The sequence below is a fragment of the Pangasianodon hypophthalmus genome, chromosome 22 (assembly GCF_027358585.1).
Source record: "Pangasianodon hypophthalmus isolate fPanHyp1 chromosome 22, fPanHyp1.pri, whole genome shotgun sequence".
NCBI classification, from domain to species: domain Eukaryota; kingdom Metazoa; phylum Chordata; class Actinopteri; order Siluriformes; family Pangasiidae; genus Pangasianodon; species Pangasianodon hypophthalmus.
The window spans coordinates 16,322,697-16,341,289 of NC_069731.1; the positions used below are offsets into that span (position 1 = coordinate 16,322,697).

Consider the following 18,593-nt stretch of genomic DNA (forward strand, 5'->3'; position numbering starts at 1 on the left):
CACAAACACACACTCTCTCTCACACACACACACACACACACACACACACACAGAGCCAAAACTCCGGGCAGAGCGGCTGCGTGTTTGTGCTGCTTTCATCTGCTTTTCATTTTCCTCTTCAAGCAGCTCATCTGCGATTCTTCCTACAATGAATGCAAGCTTTTGGACTTTGTGTCTGACATTTCTGACCATGCACGATTTGTGCAAATGTCTTCCCAGGGTATATTACATCGGGATTCGTGAGGTGGACTGGAATTACGCACCAAGCGGACGGAATCTGATCAATGGCATGCAGATCAAAGACGACGAGTAAGTTCAACATAAGGATTAAAATGTCAATAGACATCTTTGCACATCTCAAATATGTTTTTTTTTCATTAGTACACAAACCAGAGATTTCATGTTCACGTTGCACATGTTGCATGTTGTTTGGTGTAAACAAGACAGTTACATAAAGTGTGATCTATAAATAGTGATGACTTCATTCATGCTTCTTCATTATCCCAAGTAACCAAAACAGTAAAAACATACAACAACAACAACAACAACAACAACAACAATTCTTCTCTGAGTGTGATGAGTGTAAATGTTCTCCTACATGCATGTGCTTGCATGTCTTTAACCATCTCTAATCTTCTGTTTATCTTCAGTTCAGTTCTATTGGCACAGCACCTTTAAACCACACACTGTCACAAAGCAGGTTTACAGAAATCTAGATGTTAGTTATATCTAGTCCTCTGATGACATGTCAGAACATTTCCTGACATGCAGTGGGAAAGAAATCTTGAGAGGAGCCAGAAATAGAATCCACCCTCTTCTGGGTGACAGCGGGTAACGGACAACGGGTAACGGAATTATGAATCAGTACTCTGTGGATTTGTGTTTACAGGAAAGGTTTAGGTTTAGGTACAAATCTGCAGTATGGACATAAGATTATCCACTTAAGAAACGATGAACTGTTTTTGGGAAGCGTAATCTTTATAGTACCCATGTGGGACGATCCACAACAACAGAACATGAGCCAAACGTGCAGAAGCTCTAAGAGGAAGAAGAGTCATGATGAACAGGCAGTATCTCTGAACAGCTTGTCAGCTCAGTTATAATGTTGGCTCTCAATTGTAAAATCAGATAAGTTCTTACTTTTCCAGCGGCATCCGCTGCCTTGTAACCATAACAGAGTTATGATAAAGCTATGACTTCCTGTTTTTAATTTGCCTAACATTGTAGATTCTTATCAGATGGCAGGATGTACCCAGCATTGTACGTAATGAAGCCCGGCTTAAAATATGGGTGTGTTTAAGCATGTGGTGTTGGCTGAAAACAGCATGACATTAAAGGTGCAGTTAGTAACATTTAAGTGTTTCTAAATCTGTAAGAACTGTGTCATTTCAACAGTAGCTTAGAAACAAGGATTCGCGCTGTTGCCATGCAGTAATACTTTCTTATGGCGCATTATTGTTTCTGTAGTAACAGTTGATTCACAGAGACTTGCATGCTGAACGCTTCACATAATCTAAAACTAAAACTAAACCTTAAAAAATGAGTTGTTATTGAACAAAGAAAACATATAATGGTGATGTTTTCTGTACAAAGATATTTATTTAACATTCATGGAAGGAGTCTTCGGTGTCAGCGCTTTGTAACAGTCAGTAAGTTAGGGCAGAGGACTTTGCATTTCTATTTCTGGTTCTTATTAACTTCGAGAGAGAGAAAAACGGAGGCTGGTTAGGGAGCAACTCTTTATAACTGTCATAACATAAGTGAAAACAGGAACTAACTTCTACAACATTAAATGTAACTATAAATGGTTAAAAAACATGACAGCAGTGTCATTCATTAATCCATTTAAAATTTTAACTTTTGACAAATTCCTTCAGGATATGCGGTTATAAGAAAATAATCCATCACCTTGTAACGGATTATTTTCCATAACAGAGCAGGTTTTTGTGATGAATTCCTTATTTCATGTAGGGATCACGTTTACATTTTTCCAATCTGGAAAACAGCCCTGCCCACAGAGCTGCTCAGCTTTTCCTATCATTCTTAAGACCACCCCTGAGGCATCTTGTGGCCTTTAATTCTGACTGGAACTAGATATTTGACACAATAGGAGAAATTCAAAACATGGATGGCGGTACAGTAAACCACAGATTTGTTTACATGTGAATACAAAACAGCGAATGGATTTGAATACAAAGCGGTGTTTGCTTCATTCCAGAGCTGTGTGGCATTGTTATAAATAATCCTTAACCCCATGCCACCTTGAAGTTTTGTGTGTGTGGCTGTAGACTGGTTGATTAGGCAACACTTTCCATGGCCAGGACCCTGACTGTAGCCTTTTTTTGAGCACAATGAGGCGTCATTTACCTCTGAAACAGCATTATATTCTGCTACAATCTTTTGAAAAAGTGAGTTTGTGAGGAGAAAGAGAAAATGCCTTCGCATTAGAATAGAGCAAGGTTTTGTGAGCACTTTAAGTATCATGATACATTTGTAAAACACTCAAGTGCTATCAGAGTGGTGTCAGGTTCTCTGAGTATATCTCATATTAACAGGCTCTTGGCTCACTTTCAGCTGACGGTGGTAAGGGATATGATTAACTGTAAAAACATGCAGGGATGGATTCTGAGAAGCCAAACCTTTTTTGGCTGGAGTTGATCATAATCCATTCATGCCTTCTTTCACAGTTAAGCCCTCCCTTACCACTGTGTCAGTGCATTGCATGGGAAAAACCCATTAAGCTATTCCAGAGTGCTTTAAATTTTCACCTGATTCTTTTTCATTGACTAACATCATCATTTTGATTGATCATTACTTTAAAACAGTAATGATCATTGACCTTTCATTGACCAACCTCATCATTTTGATTGATCATTACATAAAATATTTGCTGCAATGCCACTTATTCTTGCCTTGTTGCTGTCTCCAGCATTGTGATTTCTAATGGTTCTGTGCACTACTGTGTTTTTCTTTTTTATTAATTTACCAGTGTAAGGTATCTTTAGAGAACAGCATATAGCACTTGGTTTAATTTGATTTTCCAATGTGATTATTTTAGTCAGTTGCTTTAAATTCCTGCAGTAAAATCACTATTTCTTTATTATGTCAAAAGTCTAATACACTCCTGTCTGATTTTTTTTTTACTACTTATATGAAAAAAAAAATTTGCATGTCTTAAAATTGACTTTATGTAAATTGTTGATGGATTTAAAGACTTTGGCTTGTAATTAGTGTAAAATCCTTAAATACAACCACTGCATTTTTGTGTTATGTGCATAGACTAATTTCTGATATATTTCAGTTTTATGGACTTTATATATAACTGGCCATTTTATAATACCATAGACATGACGAATCAGCCAATTACTTTAAGTTTACATGATCTGATGTTACACACTCTCAATTTAATTTATAACTTATGGACCGCTTTGGCTAGTTCCTTAGCCAATGATAACTAGGACTGGTAAGAATGAAATTTTTCTTCCTTCATATCAACAAAAAAAGTGTATCTCTGCAAAAAAAACACCTAGTATGCAAGCAGCCTTATGTGCAATAACCATTTTATAATCATGACTGTTATCAAGTTAAGAAATGCAAAAGGGACACTGACTTGCCATTAAAAGACATTTTCATCTGCAGTGAAATAAAACTCCCAGGTTAGTGATGGCCAACACATTTATAACTACTTTTTCTCCTTTTTTGTTACTCTTCTCACCTCTAAAGGCATGCCTCTACATATCTGGTCAGAGGTCCATCCCGGATTGGTAGTGTATACAAAAAAGCCGTGTATATGCAGTACACAGATGAGACTTTTTCTACTGAGGTCCCTAAGCCAGACTGGCTCGGTTTCCTTGGACCCGTGATCCGTGCAGAAGTGGGTGATGACATCGTGGTGCACATGAAGAACTTTGCATCTCGACCTTATTCAGTCCATCCTCATGGAGTCTTCTACGAGAAGGATTCTGAAGGTATGACTGGTCTCTCTTGTTGCTTTTTAGCAGGGATCTGTGCTTTGTCATCTACAATGTCTCCTCAAGTGTGGGAGCTGTAGAATTGACATAAATTATGATGAGAAATCATATGCATACACACATACACAAGTATGAAGTTTGAGATTTTGTTTCTGGGGACTAGAGATCAAGCCATGACCTGTGCTTTAGGAGAAAATGTAATGTGATGTCACTCTTATTTTGAAGAACATTAATCTACCAAAGCTGGAAAAAAAAATCATGTTTCTCACAAAGTACCACAGTCGTTAAAAATGAGTACATTTTAGCAAACATTTGCAAGTGATTGCAGAGGAGGATATTTCAGCAATATGCCTGTGGTCTGGTGTTACATTGTGTAGTGAATGGTTTATTTTGAAACTGAGCTGCAGAGCATGGCATGTAGTTGACAAAGTATGTAATGAGTTGTGCTCATACAGAGATGATCTCAATCTCTGATCTGCTTACACTGCAATGTTACTTTCTTAACTGTCCCAGGTCATTAGGTTGACATTGTCACTTATCAGCGCAGTTGAGTGTGTTTGAGTACACGTCTGCGTTTTTCTTACTCAGTCGCTCCACAGCACATGAACAGCATAGACAGTTGTGAAACACTAAACTTCACTGTAGGTTATGGGTGTGACCAAGAGAAGCTGAGCATAAAGAAGAAGTGAAAAATTGGGAATCAGAATGAGGCAACGCGCACAAAGATCCTTCGGAAATACCAGTTCTTCTTTTTGTATTGATTTTGTTTCCTCTTTCGAAGATACTTGCAGAGTTCTTTACACCTCCCACTATTTCTATTGATTTTTTTGTTATTTGAAAAGCCATGAAGATTTGCTGTAATAAATTGTTAATAAATTGTCCCTGAGTATGAGTGCAAGCATTTCTTGGTACTCATCGACAAGCCCGATTTGGCCGTCAGGAGATTCAGGAGAAATCCCAGTGGTGTGGTCTGTTTTGCAACTGTTTTTCGCCTGTACACATTTTTTTCATAGTATAGTATGAAATAGTATATAATATTAGTATATCATACTATATACTATAGTATACAGTAAATAGTATAAAGCATTTTCTTTCAAAACATAGTATACGCTTTTCTTAATAGTAAAGTGCAATCATATTCACACTCCTTTGGGAGAGGAAGATCTGTGAAAAAGACAAATAAATGCTTCACCAAAACAATGTGTATTTACAGGTTCCACATGGGTTCTTTAGATAGTTCAGGGTTCTTAGTTTGGAACCCTCTCTTATATGGAAAACACTGGTTGCTACTTTCTACATAACATATTTATAAAATATATTTACTGACCATGTGAGGTGTAATGTATAACGTTACACTACGATTGTGTAATAATTGGTGCAATCTGTAATTTCTCAGAGGAAAATGATGATGTCACCTTGCCCAATGATCTTTGTTGCTACAATAAACTGTTTAGTAAAGTCAATGAGAGACATAAATCCATTAACTGAACTGCTCCTTAATGATTACTGTTTAAACTTTAAACTGTTTAAACTGTTCAGAGTCCTGCTGATTTTGCATGTTGTGCAAAAACAGATGGATGACAAGTTAAAGGGAAAAAAAATGGTAGCTGTGTTATGGTGTTTGGGGCACCGTTTGGCTCCACTTGTCCCAGTAGAATAAAATATCACTGCAAATCAGTACAAAGTTCTTTATCCTGTGTTGAAACATTTCTGTCCATGGCAGTGGTCTCTTCTAGGATGACCCCGCCTCCATCAACAGGGCACGAGGGTTCACTGAATGGTTTGATCAGGATAAAAGTGATGTAAATCATTTGCTATGGCCTTCATATTCATTAGATCTCGACCCTGTTGAATACCTATGGCAGATTTTGGAGCGATGTCTTAGAAAGCTCTCTCCACTGCCATCGTCAAAACACGAAGTGGAAGAATTCCCCCAATACAGTTCCAGAGACTTGTAGAATCTATGCCAAGAAGCACACAGGTTGTTCTGGCACTCTAAAGCCTTAATAATTACATTATGTTACTTTTTCTTTTACTTCATCTCCCATCTGTAGTTGTCTTCCTTCATTATATTGTATGTTTGCTCATTGTCCAGATGTATAGTTTTTGTGAACCTGTTTGCCTATAGTGTGCAAAACTGAGAAAAGTAACAGAATTTACTGGCATTGACGTACCTAGTCAGCTCTTATCTCAACATCTCACCTTGACTGCTATGAGCAGGCAATCTTGTTGGCAATGGTGCTAAAGTTCAGTTAAATGGGAAACTACGTAAAAGATTTTGAAAGCAGAATAATTGAGTTTACAGGGAAACTCCAGCTTAGGCAGGAAACATGTTTTGAAGGATTACCTAACAGAAAGCCAACCCCAGTAATGTTTTCTGACAGTCAGCCCAATCAGGCAGCAGAAATGTAGCATGACAAACATGCTGAGAAGAGCTGAAAGCATGCCAAGACTACAGAAATATGCATCTTGGACTGGGTGCAAAGCATTAAGAGCTCAAAAACGACAGTTTTTGCTACAACACGCAGATCTTATTTCTCATGTCCAAGACGCCAGGTTATGGGTCTCTTACCCAGTTTACTGCATGGGCAGAGGGATCATACAGTGGAGAAGGAGGAGGGCATCCTGCACACTGATGAAAATGAGGTTAAGGTCAATTCTTATTTTAGCCAGCTGAAATATGATGTTCTCTAGCCAAATCGCATTCCATTAATCGATCTCGCATGAAAGACTTTCCACAAGTGTGTCCAAGACACAGGACTATGACTTTGCTTTCCAGGACTTTAGAGACTGCATCTGTGAGGAACCTACACTACAGCCCTGGAACTTAGCTTTCATTTACTATTGGATTAATGCAAGCATATTTTTCCAGGAGATCCCTGCTGTAAGTTTTTTTTTTTTTTGCTAGTGCTATTCATATCAAAAGAACTTGTACAAGCCAGCCCGCAATAAAAGTTTGAAAGGTAGAGCAAGGGGCAGATTTCTGACAGCTTCATTAAAAGGAAATATTCATTCGAAGGAAATTGTTGTTGATCCTTTGATCCTTAGAAAGCCAAAACTACAGTATTTTGATCATAATCAAGCTCATAGGCTTAACATGAGTAATTATTACCAGTAATACCTACAGAGTATACTTTACTATAGTATATACTCCAATGACAGCCTTTAGAATTCCTTATATTCTAATATAATTGAATGATTGTATTATGTATCATACTTTTACACTTGTGTTTTTATAACTTCTGTTGTTTTCACCTTTTTCTCACCATTATTTATGGCACTAATATTATATGCCTGTTTAATTATTTTACTTTTTGTTTGCCCTTTGTTTCTTCAGTTCTCTGTTGTTTACTTCACATTGTAAAGCTCTTTGAGCTGCATTGTAAATATATCATAGGTCCTACCTATCCATCTATCTATCTATCTATCTATCTATCTATCTATCTGTCTAGGGTTTTATAATTAGGTATGTCTCTGGATGTACTACTCTAATGGGTCTACTCCAATGGTACCACTCAGAAGGGCAGATTTTGTGTTATGTAGAATCTTGCTATTCTAAACCAGGTCACTTTGTCTTCAAAGTTTAATGTTTTATGAAATTATGAAATAGACTTGATGTGGTTCCTTTTTCTAATTTATCTTTCAACGGATTTTCCTTAGTAAGAGCAGTTTTTAGATTTCCTCCTTAGACCTCATTTAGGTTCCTCTAACGGTTATTGGTTTCCTGTGAGGAAAACAATGCTGATTTTGCTTTTTACAGACTTGCTGATTTGTAACAGTTGTTTAATTTAAGATGTGTATATAATGATTATATATATGTGTATGCACACACAGTACTGTGCAAAAGTCTTAGACACCCTATTTTTTTTTAGTACAAACTTTGTTATAGATTTTTATTTTATAACTTCTACATTACTGATTCAGTACAAAAACATTTTAGATTTCCAAGCATTAGTTTTCCAGCCCAAAATTAAATAATACAGAAAAATGTTTGTATGTCAGTAAAGAAAGCAGAATATTATGCAAGAGACCATTTTTCAGACAAAAATACATAACCCAGGTTGCTGGGTTTTGCTGCTAAAATAAGAAGCAAGTGTGACAGTCACAGTCTCCAGAAGAACTGTGACTGCTTCTGCAAGATGCTCAGTAACACTTACAGCTTATTGTAAGCATATTGTAAGCATATTGTAAGCATATTGTACCTGAGACTACTATATTTTTTTTTTTAAAGTGAAGGATCATTACACCGAATATTGACTTTGTTTCATTTATTACTGCTTACTGCTCTGTATAGTATTTTTTTTAATGTAGAATCATTTAATTTAATTATTTTTGAAGGCATCTTTGCTGTACAGCATTTTTTTTACATGTGCCTAAGACTTTTGCACAGTACTGTATATATCAAACATAGCATATGTCATATATAGTCAAACATAGCATATCTAGCAAGCTAAATTAGGTATGTAATTTTAGCACAGAAAATTGGCTAGCTAATGCTGTGTTTGACTTGGAAGTGGGAAGTCTGCATTTTTGATTCAAGCTACAAAGTGAGGAAAAACATCTGTTTGTCTTTTGCTAGCAGCAATCCAGCCGGCTAATGGTAGTGATGCGAGTGATGTATTTACCTCCTCCAAACAGCTGTGTAATCAGTGTTATAGATTTAACAAGCCAATATGTCAGTAGGTTGACTGTTCTATATACAGTAGAACCCATTTAAAAGTAAAGAAGTAATACTTTGTTTTCTCTTGACGCTGTGAGCAGCCATATTAATTTGACATCAAAAACTCTGGGTTGAGGAAACCTTCCTGAGTTTCTGAGTAGGAATTTTGAGTTGAGGACGCCGAATTTCATAATGCTAGCTGATTAGTTAGCTAATGATCCTTCACAATGTAACTTTTACGCAGAGATACTGACACATGAAATGTCTTGGTAAAAAATGTTAAATGAGCTTACGGCTCCAGAGTTCTCTAGATTTCAGGAAGTGTCTGTGTTAGTTGACCACAATGTGTGCTATTTACCAGGTGCACTATATCCGGATGGTACATCTGGACGGAATAAGAAAGATGATTCTGTGGATCCTGGTGAAAACTACACGTACACATGGAAGGTGACAGAAGAGTTTGCCCCTACCAAATCTGATGCCAACTGCCTCACCTGGATCTACCACTCCCATGTAGATGCGCCTAGAGACATTGCAACAGGACTTATCGGGGCTCTGCTCACCTGTAATAAGGGTAACGTTAGGAACCCACTTACCCAAAAGGATTTTTACCCACACAAACATACATGGTTTAACATGTTATTTATATTCTTCTGCTCTCAGGAGTCCTAGACAAGTCTGGAATTCGACGCTCTGATGTGGATCATGAGTTCTTCCTGATGTTCAGTGTGGTAGATGAGAATTTGAGCTGGTATCTTAATGACAACATTGAAAAGTTCAGCCCTGATGCTGCTCTTTATAAAGAAGATGAAGAATTTCGGGAGTCCAACCTCATGCACTGTAAGCAGTTCAGCATTAGTGTTTTCTTAGTTTATGAACGTGTTTGATGTTAAGACCAGTGTCTAATCTAAGGGCTAAATAAGTGTATCCAAGACTCATTTCTTTTAAAAATGTGCAGTGTATTTCTGTGCCAAAGTGATACAAAGGCAGTTTTTATGTAAATAGATGGAAGAAGTTTGGGTGAAGTCAATGACTCAAAACTTTCAGTTTCAGTACGGAAACTTCTTTTAGTCCTGCACATAATAAAGAACAGAAAATTCACTGTGTTATGTCTGGTTTTGGGTTTCACTTCTCTCATTATCCTCTCTTCCACCAGCAATCAATGGTTACGTTTATGGTAACCTCCCTCCATTAAACGTGTGTATCGGGCACGCTGTGTCTTGGCATCTATTTGGCATTGGCAATGAAGTAGATATTCATTCTGCCTACTTTCATGGCCATACCCTGCTTGACCGTGATCACCGTACTGATGTGCTCAGCCTATTTCCTGCCACATTTGTCACCGCAAAAATGGTTCCCATGACAACAGGAACGTGGATGTTAAGTTGCCAGGTTAATGATCACATGCAAGGTATTCTTTGTTCCTCTTTTTTTTTCTGGAGATATATTCAAGTGCTTTTAACAAATTGAATTTGCCAGCAGGGCTAAAAACTACCTTGGTAGATAAAAAGACATCAATATAAGTTTTACAGGGGATTATTTTGGGTTAACATGTAACATATCAGTTTTTTAGCAAGTTATTTTTTGTGTGTGTGTGTTTGATTTGTTTTCTTGCCAAAATGCCTATGGAGGAGAAACTAAAAGTAAATAGATTAAGCACACATTGTCCAGTCAAAGTACAAATTACGCAAAAATACAGATGACAGAGCTGAACATTTAGTGTAAAGCAGTGCCACTATGTGTATCAGCATCTTTTTAATGCTCCAAATATTTGTATTCTGATCTAAACCTGAAGTGCATGTGGCATAAACACTGTAAATGCACCACGCAACATGTTCTTTGTTTGTCCTGCAAGCTTCATATCTAAATATTCAATCCCAGTCCTGATGCACACTTGTAGAACCAAACTTTGAACCTTGCAAGCTTTCCAAAAAAAATTGCATTTGAATCCTTTTAGAACACAATGTTTATTCAATCCGAATTCAAGCCTAAATGTATTCATATTTAGTTATATTCTTATATTAGTGGGGTTTTTTTTGGTTTAAACCAAAGTGTTCAGTCTGTTCTGTTGTCTGTTTACCCTGCATGGCATTCAGAAGAAAAAAAGTGCAAACCCAGTAGAGCGTTACAGACTTGAAGCAGCTATAGAAATCATGACTGCACCCGCGTATCTGCCTTTAGGCATATGTGTGTGTGTAATAGATGCATGTATGTTTAAGTGGATTATGTATTTTAACCTCATATGTACATCAGAACACTGCCTTACACCATTTTCTACTTGTTTCTGTCCATCGCTGCTGATGAGTAGCAGGTATGCAGGGCTTCTATCACGTTTCTTTGTGTGCGAAGGATGATACTGCACCCACAGTGCCTCCTGGCCATGAGAGACATTTCTACATCGCTGCTGAGGAGCAGAAGTGGAATTACGCCCCATCGGGGATCAATAAATTCACAGATGAACCTCTAGATAAGAAAGGAAGGTAACTATATTCACACACAGTTATTCTGTGATCACGCAACCAACTGGCTCTATTCTGTATGTGCATACACAGTCATACACTCACTAGGAAACGGTCTAGGTCACAATGCACTTTTAAACATGTCTGTATGTATGGTTAATGCTTCTCTCTCCACAGTGATGCTGCAGAATTCTTCAGTAAAGAGGAGGGCAGGCTGGGCGGGACGTACTGGAAAGTCAGATACGTTGCATACCACGATGACACGTTTACCACCAAGCTTGAGCAACATGGCTCAGAACACCATCTTGGCTTTCTGGGTAAATTGAAACGTTATTTTGTAGATATGTGTGTACTGTATGCAATGACTGATTGTAGCCCATCTGCTACTATGCAGATTGTGATATGAATGCATTACGTGCAGCACTTCAAACGCAACCACCTTGTTCATCCACCTTTTAGGTATATGTCATTTTCCATGCACAGTATGTGTGTGAGTGTGTATTAATCATTTCTAGCGTGCATTAGTGTCAATTTCTCAGCATAGCGCTGGAGATTTTTGGTTGGTCAAGTGTTTCTTAACCCAGCAGTGACATTGACAATGCAGTGCCTGATCCACTCCTACAAAACCACACACACACTAAGAAAGATGAGTGTAGTGTGTTCTGAGAATGATCAATGTCACTGCCATGTTGAGAATGATCCACTACCCTAATAATATCTGCTTAGTAGACGTTCCAGGCTACAGTCAGTAATTATATACACCTATAAAGTGCGTTTCAAACTACGTATATCAGTGTCTTTGAATTGTGGCCTTCTGTGAGTGTATGTATACAAAAGAGGGCAGGTAGCACGCTCCTCCAAGCAAGTTCAGCTGCCATGTGATGTTCCATGAGCAGCAGTTTGTAAAAATGCATGTCTTGCATTAAATATGTGTTAGCCTTTTTCAGCAGTTGCTCTGAAATAAAGGAGAACTTGCTAGTGGGTGGGTATTTGTAATGACTAAAACCTGTGAGAAAGGGAATACTTTTTTTTTTTTTTTAAAAAAAAAGGTAATTACACAGAAAATACATATTTATAATTATCTCCAATGTCCTGATATCTGATAATGACAACTGTTTCAGAAGAATGTGCCAACAGTAATTTATTTAAAAAATAATAATAATTTGTAAAAGTCATATGTTTTTGTATCAGGGGGTCACTGCATCCTTCATGTCATCCATAGGCCCAGTCATTAGAGGAGAACCTGGAGATATCATTGTGGTAACCTTTCGGAATATGGCAACACAGCACTACAGCATGCAACCTCATGGTCTGTCTTATGATAAAATTTATGAAGGGGCCATGTATCAAGATGGTAAGATATGCACAACCTTTGGTTTTTCAAAGGTTTTAAAAACTATATTATAAACCTTCTCTTTAATTTTGTAAATGCCCTCATATACATGTGTGTGTATCATCATACAGACCTCTCAAATCAAGTGAAGCATTTTACTCTTCCTTTGACCTCCTCAGGTTCTCAGAAAGCAGGGGCCAGTGTGGCACCAGGTCAGACGTTTACATATCGATGGCGGGTGATAGAAGGCCCTTCGCCCGGTGACCCACCCTGTTTGTCGTACTTATATTACTCAGCTACAGATCCTGTCCGTGACACCAACTCTGGGTTAGTGGGACCGTTACAGGTGTGCAAGAAAGGAGTTCTGGATGAGAGTGGTCGGCAGGTAGTCTCCCACACACATACCAATCATCAATTCATTTGGTGTATTACTACAGCATTGTTAAAAATCAAAGCAGCTTCCCAGAAAGACCTATTGTTAGCAAATCTTCAAGACTAGCCAGTAAAAACTCCTGGAAAAAAAAAATCCTGAGGGGAGTGTGAACTTAAAATGGTGCTCATATCATAATCAGAGGATGTTAATGTGAGAATGATTGAGCAGAGGTAGATTATACAGAATAAAATAAAATCTGGAAGATAAAGAAGAGGTCAGCACAACAGAAAACAGAAAATCTAGTCGTCTGGACAAGTTCAAATCGCATCGATACCAAGGCTGGGAGGTTAGAGAGGAAAAATTGGCTGTGCTCTTTGTGAAGGAGGGATGAGATACAGCAATACTGTATCACAATCCAATCACAGGTTCTGTGAGCTCATGGATGTGGAAGAGACTCTCTGAGTGTTTTACACTGCCCTGTGATGCAGCTTGAGCAGCAGTTTGATCAAATGTGTTTGGCTGGCTTCACGTGTGTCAGAGAAAGCATGTGCTAGTCTTCACCCTCTGTGATTGGTTGGCTGGGGGGTGGGAATTGGCAGGTGACCTAATTAGGGAGAAAATAAGGGGGAGGAAAGCAGTTGGGTCAGGTTCTTGGTCAGGCAATGATGTTAAACTGGGAATGTCCACAAATGAACTTAATTCACTTTGTAATTGAATAAAACCTCACTGGTGATGATGTTCTTTCATTAACATGAACCCACATGTTTGTGTGTGTGTGTGTGTATTTGTTTGTTGTGCAGCATATAGGGTCGGAGGTGCAGAAAGAGTTTTTCCTACTCTTCACTGTGATCGATGAGAATGAAAGCTGGTATCTAAAGAAGAACACTGATGAGTTTGGTAGTGATGAGTCAGACCCAGAAAACCCAGTATTTCAGGAGAGCAACAAAATGCACAGTAAGCACTTGCACTGTGTGTGTGTACCAAATATGAAATAACAATAATAATAATAATAATAATAATATTTATATCTGTACATGTTCATTTAATCTGTTACAATCTAAATGCACAGCTACCTTTACTCCGTTCAAGCCATTCCCACGTGTGTGTGTGTGTGTGTCTCTCTCAGGTGTAAACGGTTTCATGTACGGGAACCTTCCTGCACTTGATTTGTGTGAGGGGGACCATGTTGTGTGGCACATGCTGGGCTTGGGCACAGAGGTGGATCTCCACGGCGTTTATTTCCAGGGAAACACGTTTCAGCGGGACGGCACTACACACGACACACTTAGCCTATTTCCTCACACCAGTGTCACTGTCTCCATGAGACCAGACAACAACGGTAATCTAGTCTAGAGTCTTACATTTTAAAAAAACAGCCCAAAAATATCTAGAAGATTAAATGAAAATAATGAAATGCTGTTTATGATAGCGTAATAATTAACAAAAGCATGACAAACTCTTAATAAGACAAACATTTAAAGTAGTTTAAATTAAATAAAAGGGAATAGAAGTATGTTTACATTTACATAATGCAATGCCATTGTCTGTATCTGTATCAGTTTAGTGCTCCAAGTATCCGTATCTGTATCTGTATTCAGATTTAAACCTGAGGTACAGTCATGGGAAAAAGAAAGTACACCCTCCTTCGGTTCTACGTTTTTGTTTATCAGCGCCTAAATAACAATCGTGTGGTCCTTACCAACTTCAATGAACAAAAAAATAAGATCAGGTTACAACAAAAAAACAAGAATATGTAGTCATTTTTTCCCAAAAAGTAAACCAGCATTCAGAAACCAGGTAGGGGAAAAATAAGTACACCCTTCCTACTTCCACAACCATTGAGAGTAATTAGCAGCCAGGTGTTACTGATGAAATGCACACGATTAGTTAATCATCAAGAAGTGTAACTACCTCAAGAAAAGCAGAACTTTTGGCAGTTTCATCATGCAACATGTCATGCATTTATGCCAAGATTTTATTGGAATCAACTCACAGTGTGACAAGTAATAATCTTAAAGGGCTGCTGAAATTGCACAGAGTAAATCAGGCTTTAAAAGGATCACGTCGATATTACGTATATATGCTTTTCTTCCTGAATTTAAATGACATCTTCATCAATTTATTCTAATCTGCTGACATATTGTGACTTTGCTCTTTGACTCTAGGTGTTTTTGAGCTGAGCTGTCGTACAACTGATCACTACCGTGGTGGCATGCTCCAGCTGTACACAGTCAAACCCTGCACACCAAGCAAGAACTCTGGATCGGAGGTTACGACGTTTGAGCCCGATGTGTATTTCTACTTGGCTGCTGAAGAAGTGGAGTGGAACTACGCCCCAAACCGGACGTGGGAGTTGGAGAAACACCACACTACTCTACGTGACAGGTCAGTGTTGGTCACTGGTAACACCTTCAGAGCTGAATACACACGAAATACTATACAAATGTCTCACATCTGTACACAAAGTGTTTATTTGATATTTCTCTGTTTTTCTTTATCCCTCTCAGTCCTGGGAACGTCTTTCTCAATAAATCTGAGAACCGGATTGGCCCCGAATACAAAAAGGTGGTGTACCACCAGTACACAGACGACACCTTTACACACATGAAGTCCAGAGGTCCTGATGAAGAGCATCTAGGCATTCTGGGTACAATACACACTTTTAAGTGCTTAAAAGTGGTTAAGTGTCACCATGGCTGCAGTCTTTACTCTTTAGGTTTAATAAAAGCATTGTGTCGTGAATACTTTTTGAATGTTTTAAATGTTTACTCAAAAGCAAAAAAAAAATCATATGAAAATATTAAGATGTTACTACTCTACTTTCAGTCACCTAACATTAGTTAAACTTGTGTTCCTGATTTTTTTTTTTCAAATGATATAGGGAAAAAGAACTTGAATAAATACATATAATTTTTTGTCATACTTACTACAATACCATTATACTGTATGTAGTGAGTACCCAATCTGGGATTCAACCTAATCAACTTAATAATAATGATAATAATAATAATGATAATAATAATAATAACAATAATAATAATAATAATAATAATAATAATAATGAAGATGGTTGGTTAACATGGATGTAAAAATGTAAATCTGAGATGAATATCAGCAACAGGAAACAATGCTGTATGTACTGTATATACTGTAAATATCACTCGTAATCTTTATGGTTTATGATGAAATTATAACGTTACCTTGTCGTAATTTTGGAGACACTCATTTTTTATGCGTCCACCCCTAGTGGTGTAATTTGTAATTATTTGCAATTATTATTGTAACCAGCACGTGGACTCATTAGATTTTGGACTTAATCCAAACACACTGCAAAAAAATGACATTTCAGGAAGTGGAAATACCTTGAATATAGTCAAATATATCTGGTATTTCCTATTATTATAATAAACCATGATTATTAAGTCTATTTTTATGCCGAATGCCCTTCCTGACGCATCCCTCCCTAATTTTACTTGGGCTTGGGCCCGGCACTGGAAGTGCACTGTCTTGTGCAACCCCAGAGGCTGGGGTCGGTTCCCTGGCAGGGAATCGAACCCAGGCCACGGCAGTGAGAGCACCGAGGCCTAACCAATAGTCCTCCAGGTCCCCACCTTTACAAATAATTAAAGGTACATAAGTGAACCTAAAGGACCTCCTTACAGAGCTTTACCCTAAAAGCTACTTTGAAGGTATACCACATGCACCGTCCGGGGTATAAAGATGTAGCCTTGATGGCATAACCTCAGCAACAAAGTACAAGCAAAGTTTGGTACTTTTATTTCTGAGAGTGTTTTTTTTTTTTTTTTTTTGCAGGTCCCATTCTCAGGGTGGAGGTTGGTGAGAGGGTCCAGGTTGTGTTTAAGAATAAGGCATCAAAGCCATATTCAATTCATGCTCATGGTGTGAAGGCCAGTGAGAAAAACACACCTGTTTCTCCAGGTACCCCTGAAGACAAATGATATTCTCTGATACACTGTGCACACGTTTGTGTGGTTTATTATGCAATGTACTTTACATGCTAAATAACAGAGTGTGTGTGTGTGTTCTAGATAACGTGATGAGGTATAACTGGACTATCCGTTCAGGTCCTGGACGCAGTGAGCCCAACTGCATAACCTTTGCCTATTACTCATCAGCTGACTTCATCAAGGTACGACGCAACCTTGATTAACACTGTATGCTTATTTGCTATAGTGTTATTAACACTGTGTCTGGAGAGTGCTAGCTTGCTTTTGACGCATTGCGTGTTTTAAATGTGTGTGTTCTTTCCATTAAAGGGAAAATAATGCATGTTGCTGTTTGTCTGATTTTTGTTGTGTCTGGTGGACTGGGACAGGACTTGGCGAGTGGCCTGGTTGGACCGTTGGTAGTGTGTCGTAAAGGGACTCTAGACAAAGCCAACCGAAAACGAACAGATGTGGATAAAGAATTCGCTCTGCTCTTCATGGTGTTCGATGAGAATGAATCCTGGTATCTGGAGGACAATATACAAACATACCTGAACAAGACCCTAGACACTTTTGACAAAGACGATGAGGGATTTATGGAGAGTAACATGATGCACGGTTAGTCACTTTTGTCTGTGCATTCAACTGATATTATAAACCCTATTTACAAAGCCTCAGGAAGTGTTTTTCTTGCCGCTGTCACCTCTGGCTTGCTCGTTAGGGATCTGCATTCGGAATTCGCTAAAGCTGCTTTACGTATATTGTATATAAAAGCGCTACACAAATCGAAATGAAATTATTTCTGATATCCTTTTCTCAATGTGCTGATCAGGTATTAATGGAAAGCTGTATGCTAACCTGCCTGGATTGACGATGTGGCAAGGAGATCGGACTGAGTGGTATTTAATGGGGCTGGGAAACGAGATAGATATGCACACAGTGCACTTTCACGCTCAGAGCTTCATATACAAGGTACACATTTATGTAATTATATCGATGTTTTATGTACACTACACAACTTTTTAGTGTCGACTCTGTAATTTATATCTCTTCTCTCCTCTCTCAGACGGATTACCCCCACAGAGCTGACGTGTATGACTTGTTCCCTGGAACATTTAAGACTGTGGAACTGGTAGCTGGAACTCCTGGAACGTGGCTCCTTCACTGCCATGTGACAGACCACATCCATGCGGGCATGGAGACGACCTTCACCATCGCCAGTGACGGTTAGAATTACAAAAGTATTGGATGTGTTATTAAATATAGGCCTGGTCTGGGAAATCTTCTGAGATAGTGGTATTATTGGCAAGATTAAGGCTTTCAAGATTTGTAATGCTAGAACCAGCAGAAATCAATAGAGTGTAGCATAGATGTTTCACTGTGATGTTTATTTTTGTCTTAACAAGAGAACTTTTAATATATAATACTGTATTTAAAAAAATCTGTTTAATAAAACAAAAAGTTTTAAGCTGGCTAATGTTATCTCTAAATCAACTCAAGATTTAGAAGTAAGCCAACGATTAGACTTTTTTCAATTAGCCAATTTACATTTAATAAAGCCTTAAGATGGACTGGCATCCCATCCAGGGTGTAATCCCAACTCAAGACCAGTGTTCCTGGGATAACTTCCGGATCCACCGCAAACCTGACCAGGATAAAGCGGTTTCTGTTGAGAACGAGTGAATAACCGGGCAGCAACAACACTATCTGGAAAATAAAAATACACAGTAGGGATGTAAACCAAACATGATTACATTAATTTGAATGCACAGATCATACGCTCTAAACAGGTACAAATACAGACACAAATAGGAGGTGCACTATTCAAAGTTTTAAGAAAGCTTGCCACG

The 18,593-nt window shown here is 38.2% G+C and overlaps 1 protein-coding gene across 1 annotated transcript in view; it reads left to right on the plus strand.

The window, feature by feature from the left end:
* Window positions 1–18,593, plus strand: part of LOC113541323 (ferroxidase HEPHL1) — a 19,994-nt gene continuing 1,401 nt past the window's right edge. The window contains exons 1-18 of the mRNA XM_026938236.3: window positions 1–309; window positions 3,724–3,968; window positions 8,993–9,205; window positions 9,295–9,471; window positions 9,788–10,042; window positions 10,940–11,111; window positions 11,268–11,407; window positions 12,313–12,444; window positions 12,603–12,808; window positions 13,597–13,750; window positions 13,923–14,135; window positions 14,962–15,181; window positions 15,304–15,443; window positions 16,610–16,735; window positions 16,846–16,946; window positions 17,133–17,361; window positions 17,576–17,715; window positions 17,810–17,969. Of these exons, the coding sequence (XP_026794037.3) occupies window positions 149–309; window positions 3,724–3,968; window positions 8,993–9,205; window positions 9,295–9,471; window positions 9,788–10,042; window positions 10,940–11,111; window positions 11,268–11,407; window positions 12,313–12,444; window positions 12,603–12,808; window positions 13,597–13,750; window positions 13,923–14,135; window positions 14,962–15,181; window positions 15,304–15,443; window positions 16,610–16,735; window positions 16,846–16,946; window positions 17,133–17,361; window positions 17,576–17,715; window positions 17,810–17,969 (3,184 nt within the window). The 5' untranslated portion in view covers window positions 1–148. The remainder of the gene's footprint in view (window positions 310–3,723; window positions 3,969–8,992; window positions 9,206–9,294; window positions 9,472–9,787; window positions 10,043–10,939; window positions 11,112–11,267; window positions 11,408–12,312; window positions 12,445–12,602; window positions 12,809–13,596; window positions 13,751–13,922; window positions 14,136–14,961; window positions 15,182–15,303; window positions 15,444–16,609; window positions 16,736–16,845; window positions 16,947–17,132; window positions 17,362–17,575; window positions 17,716–17,809; window positions 17,970–18,593) is intronic.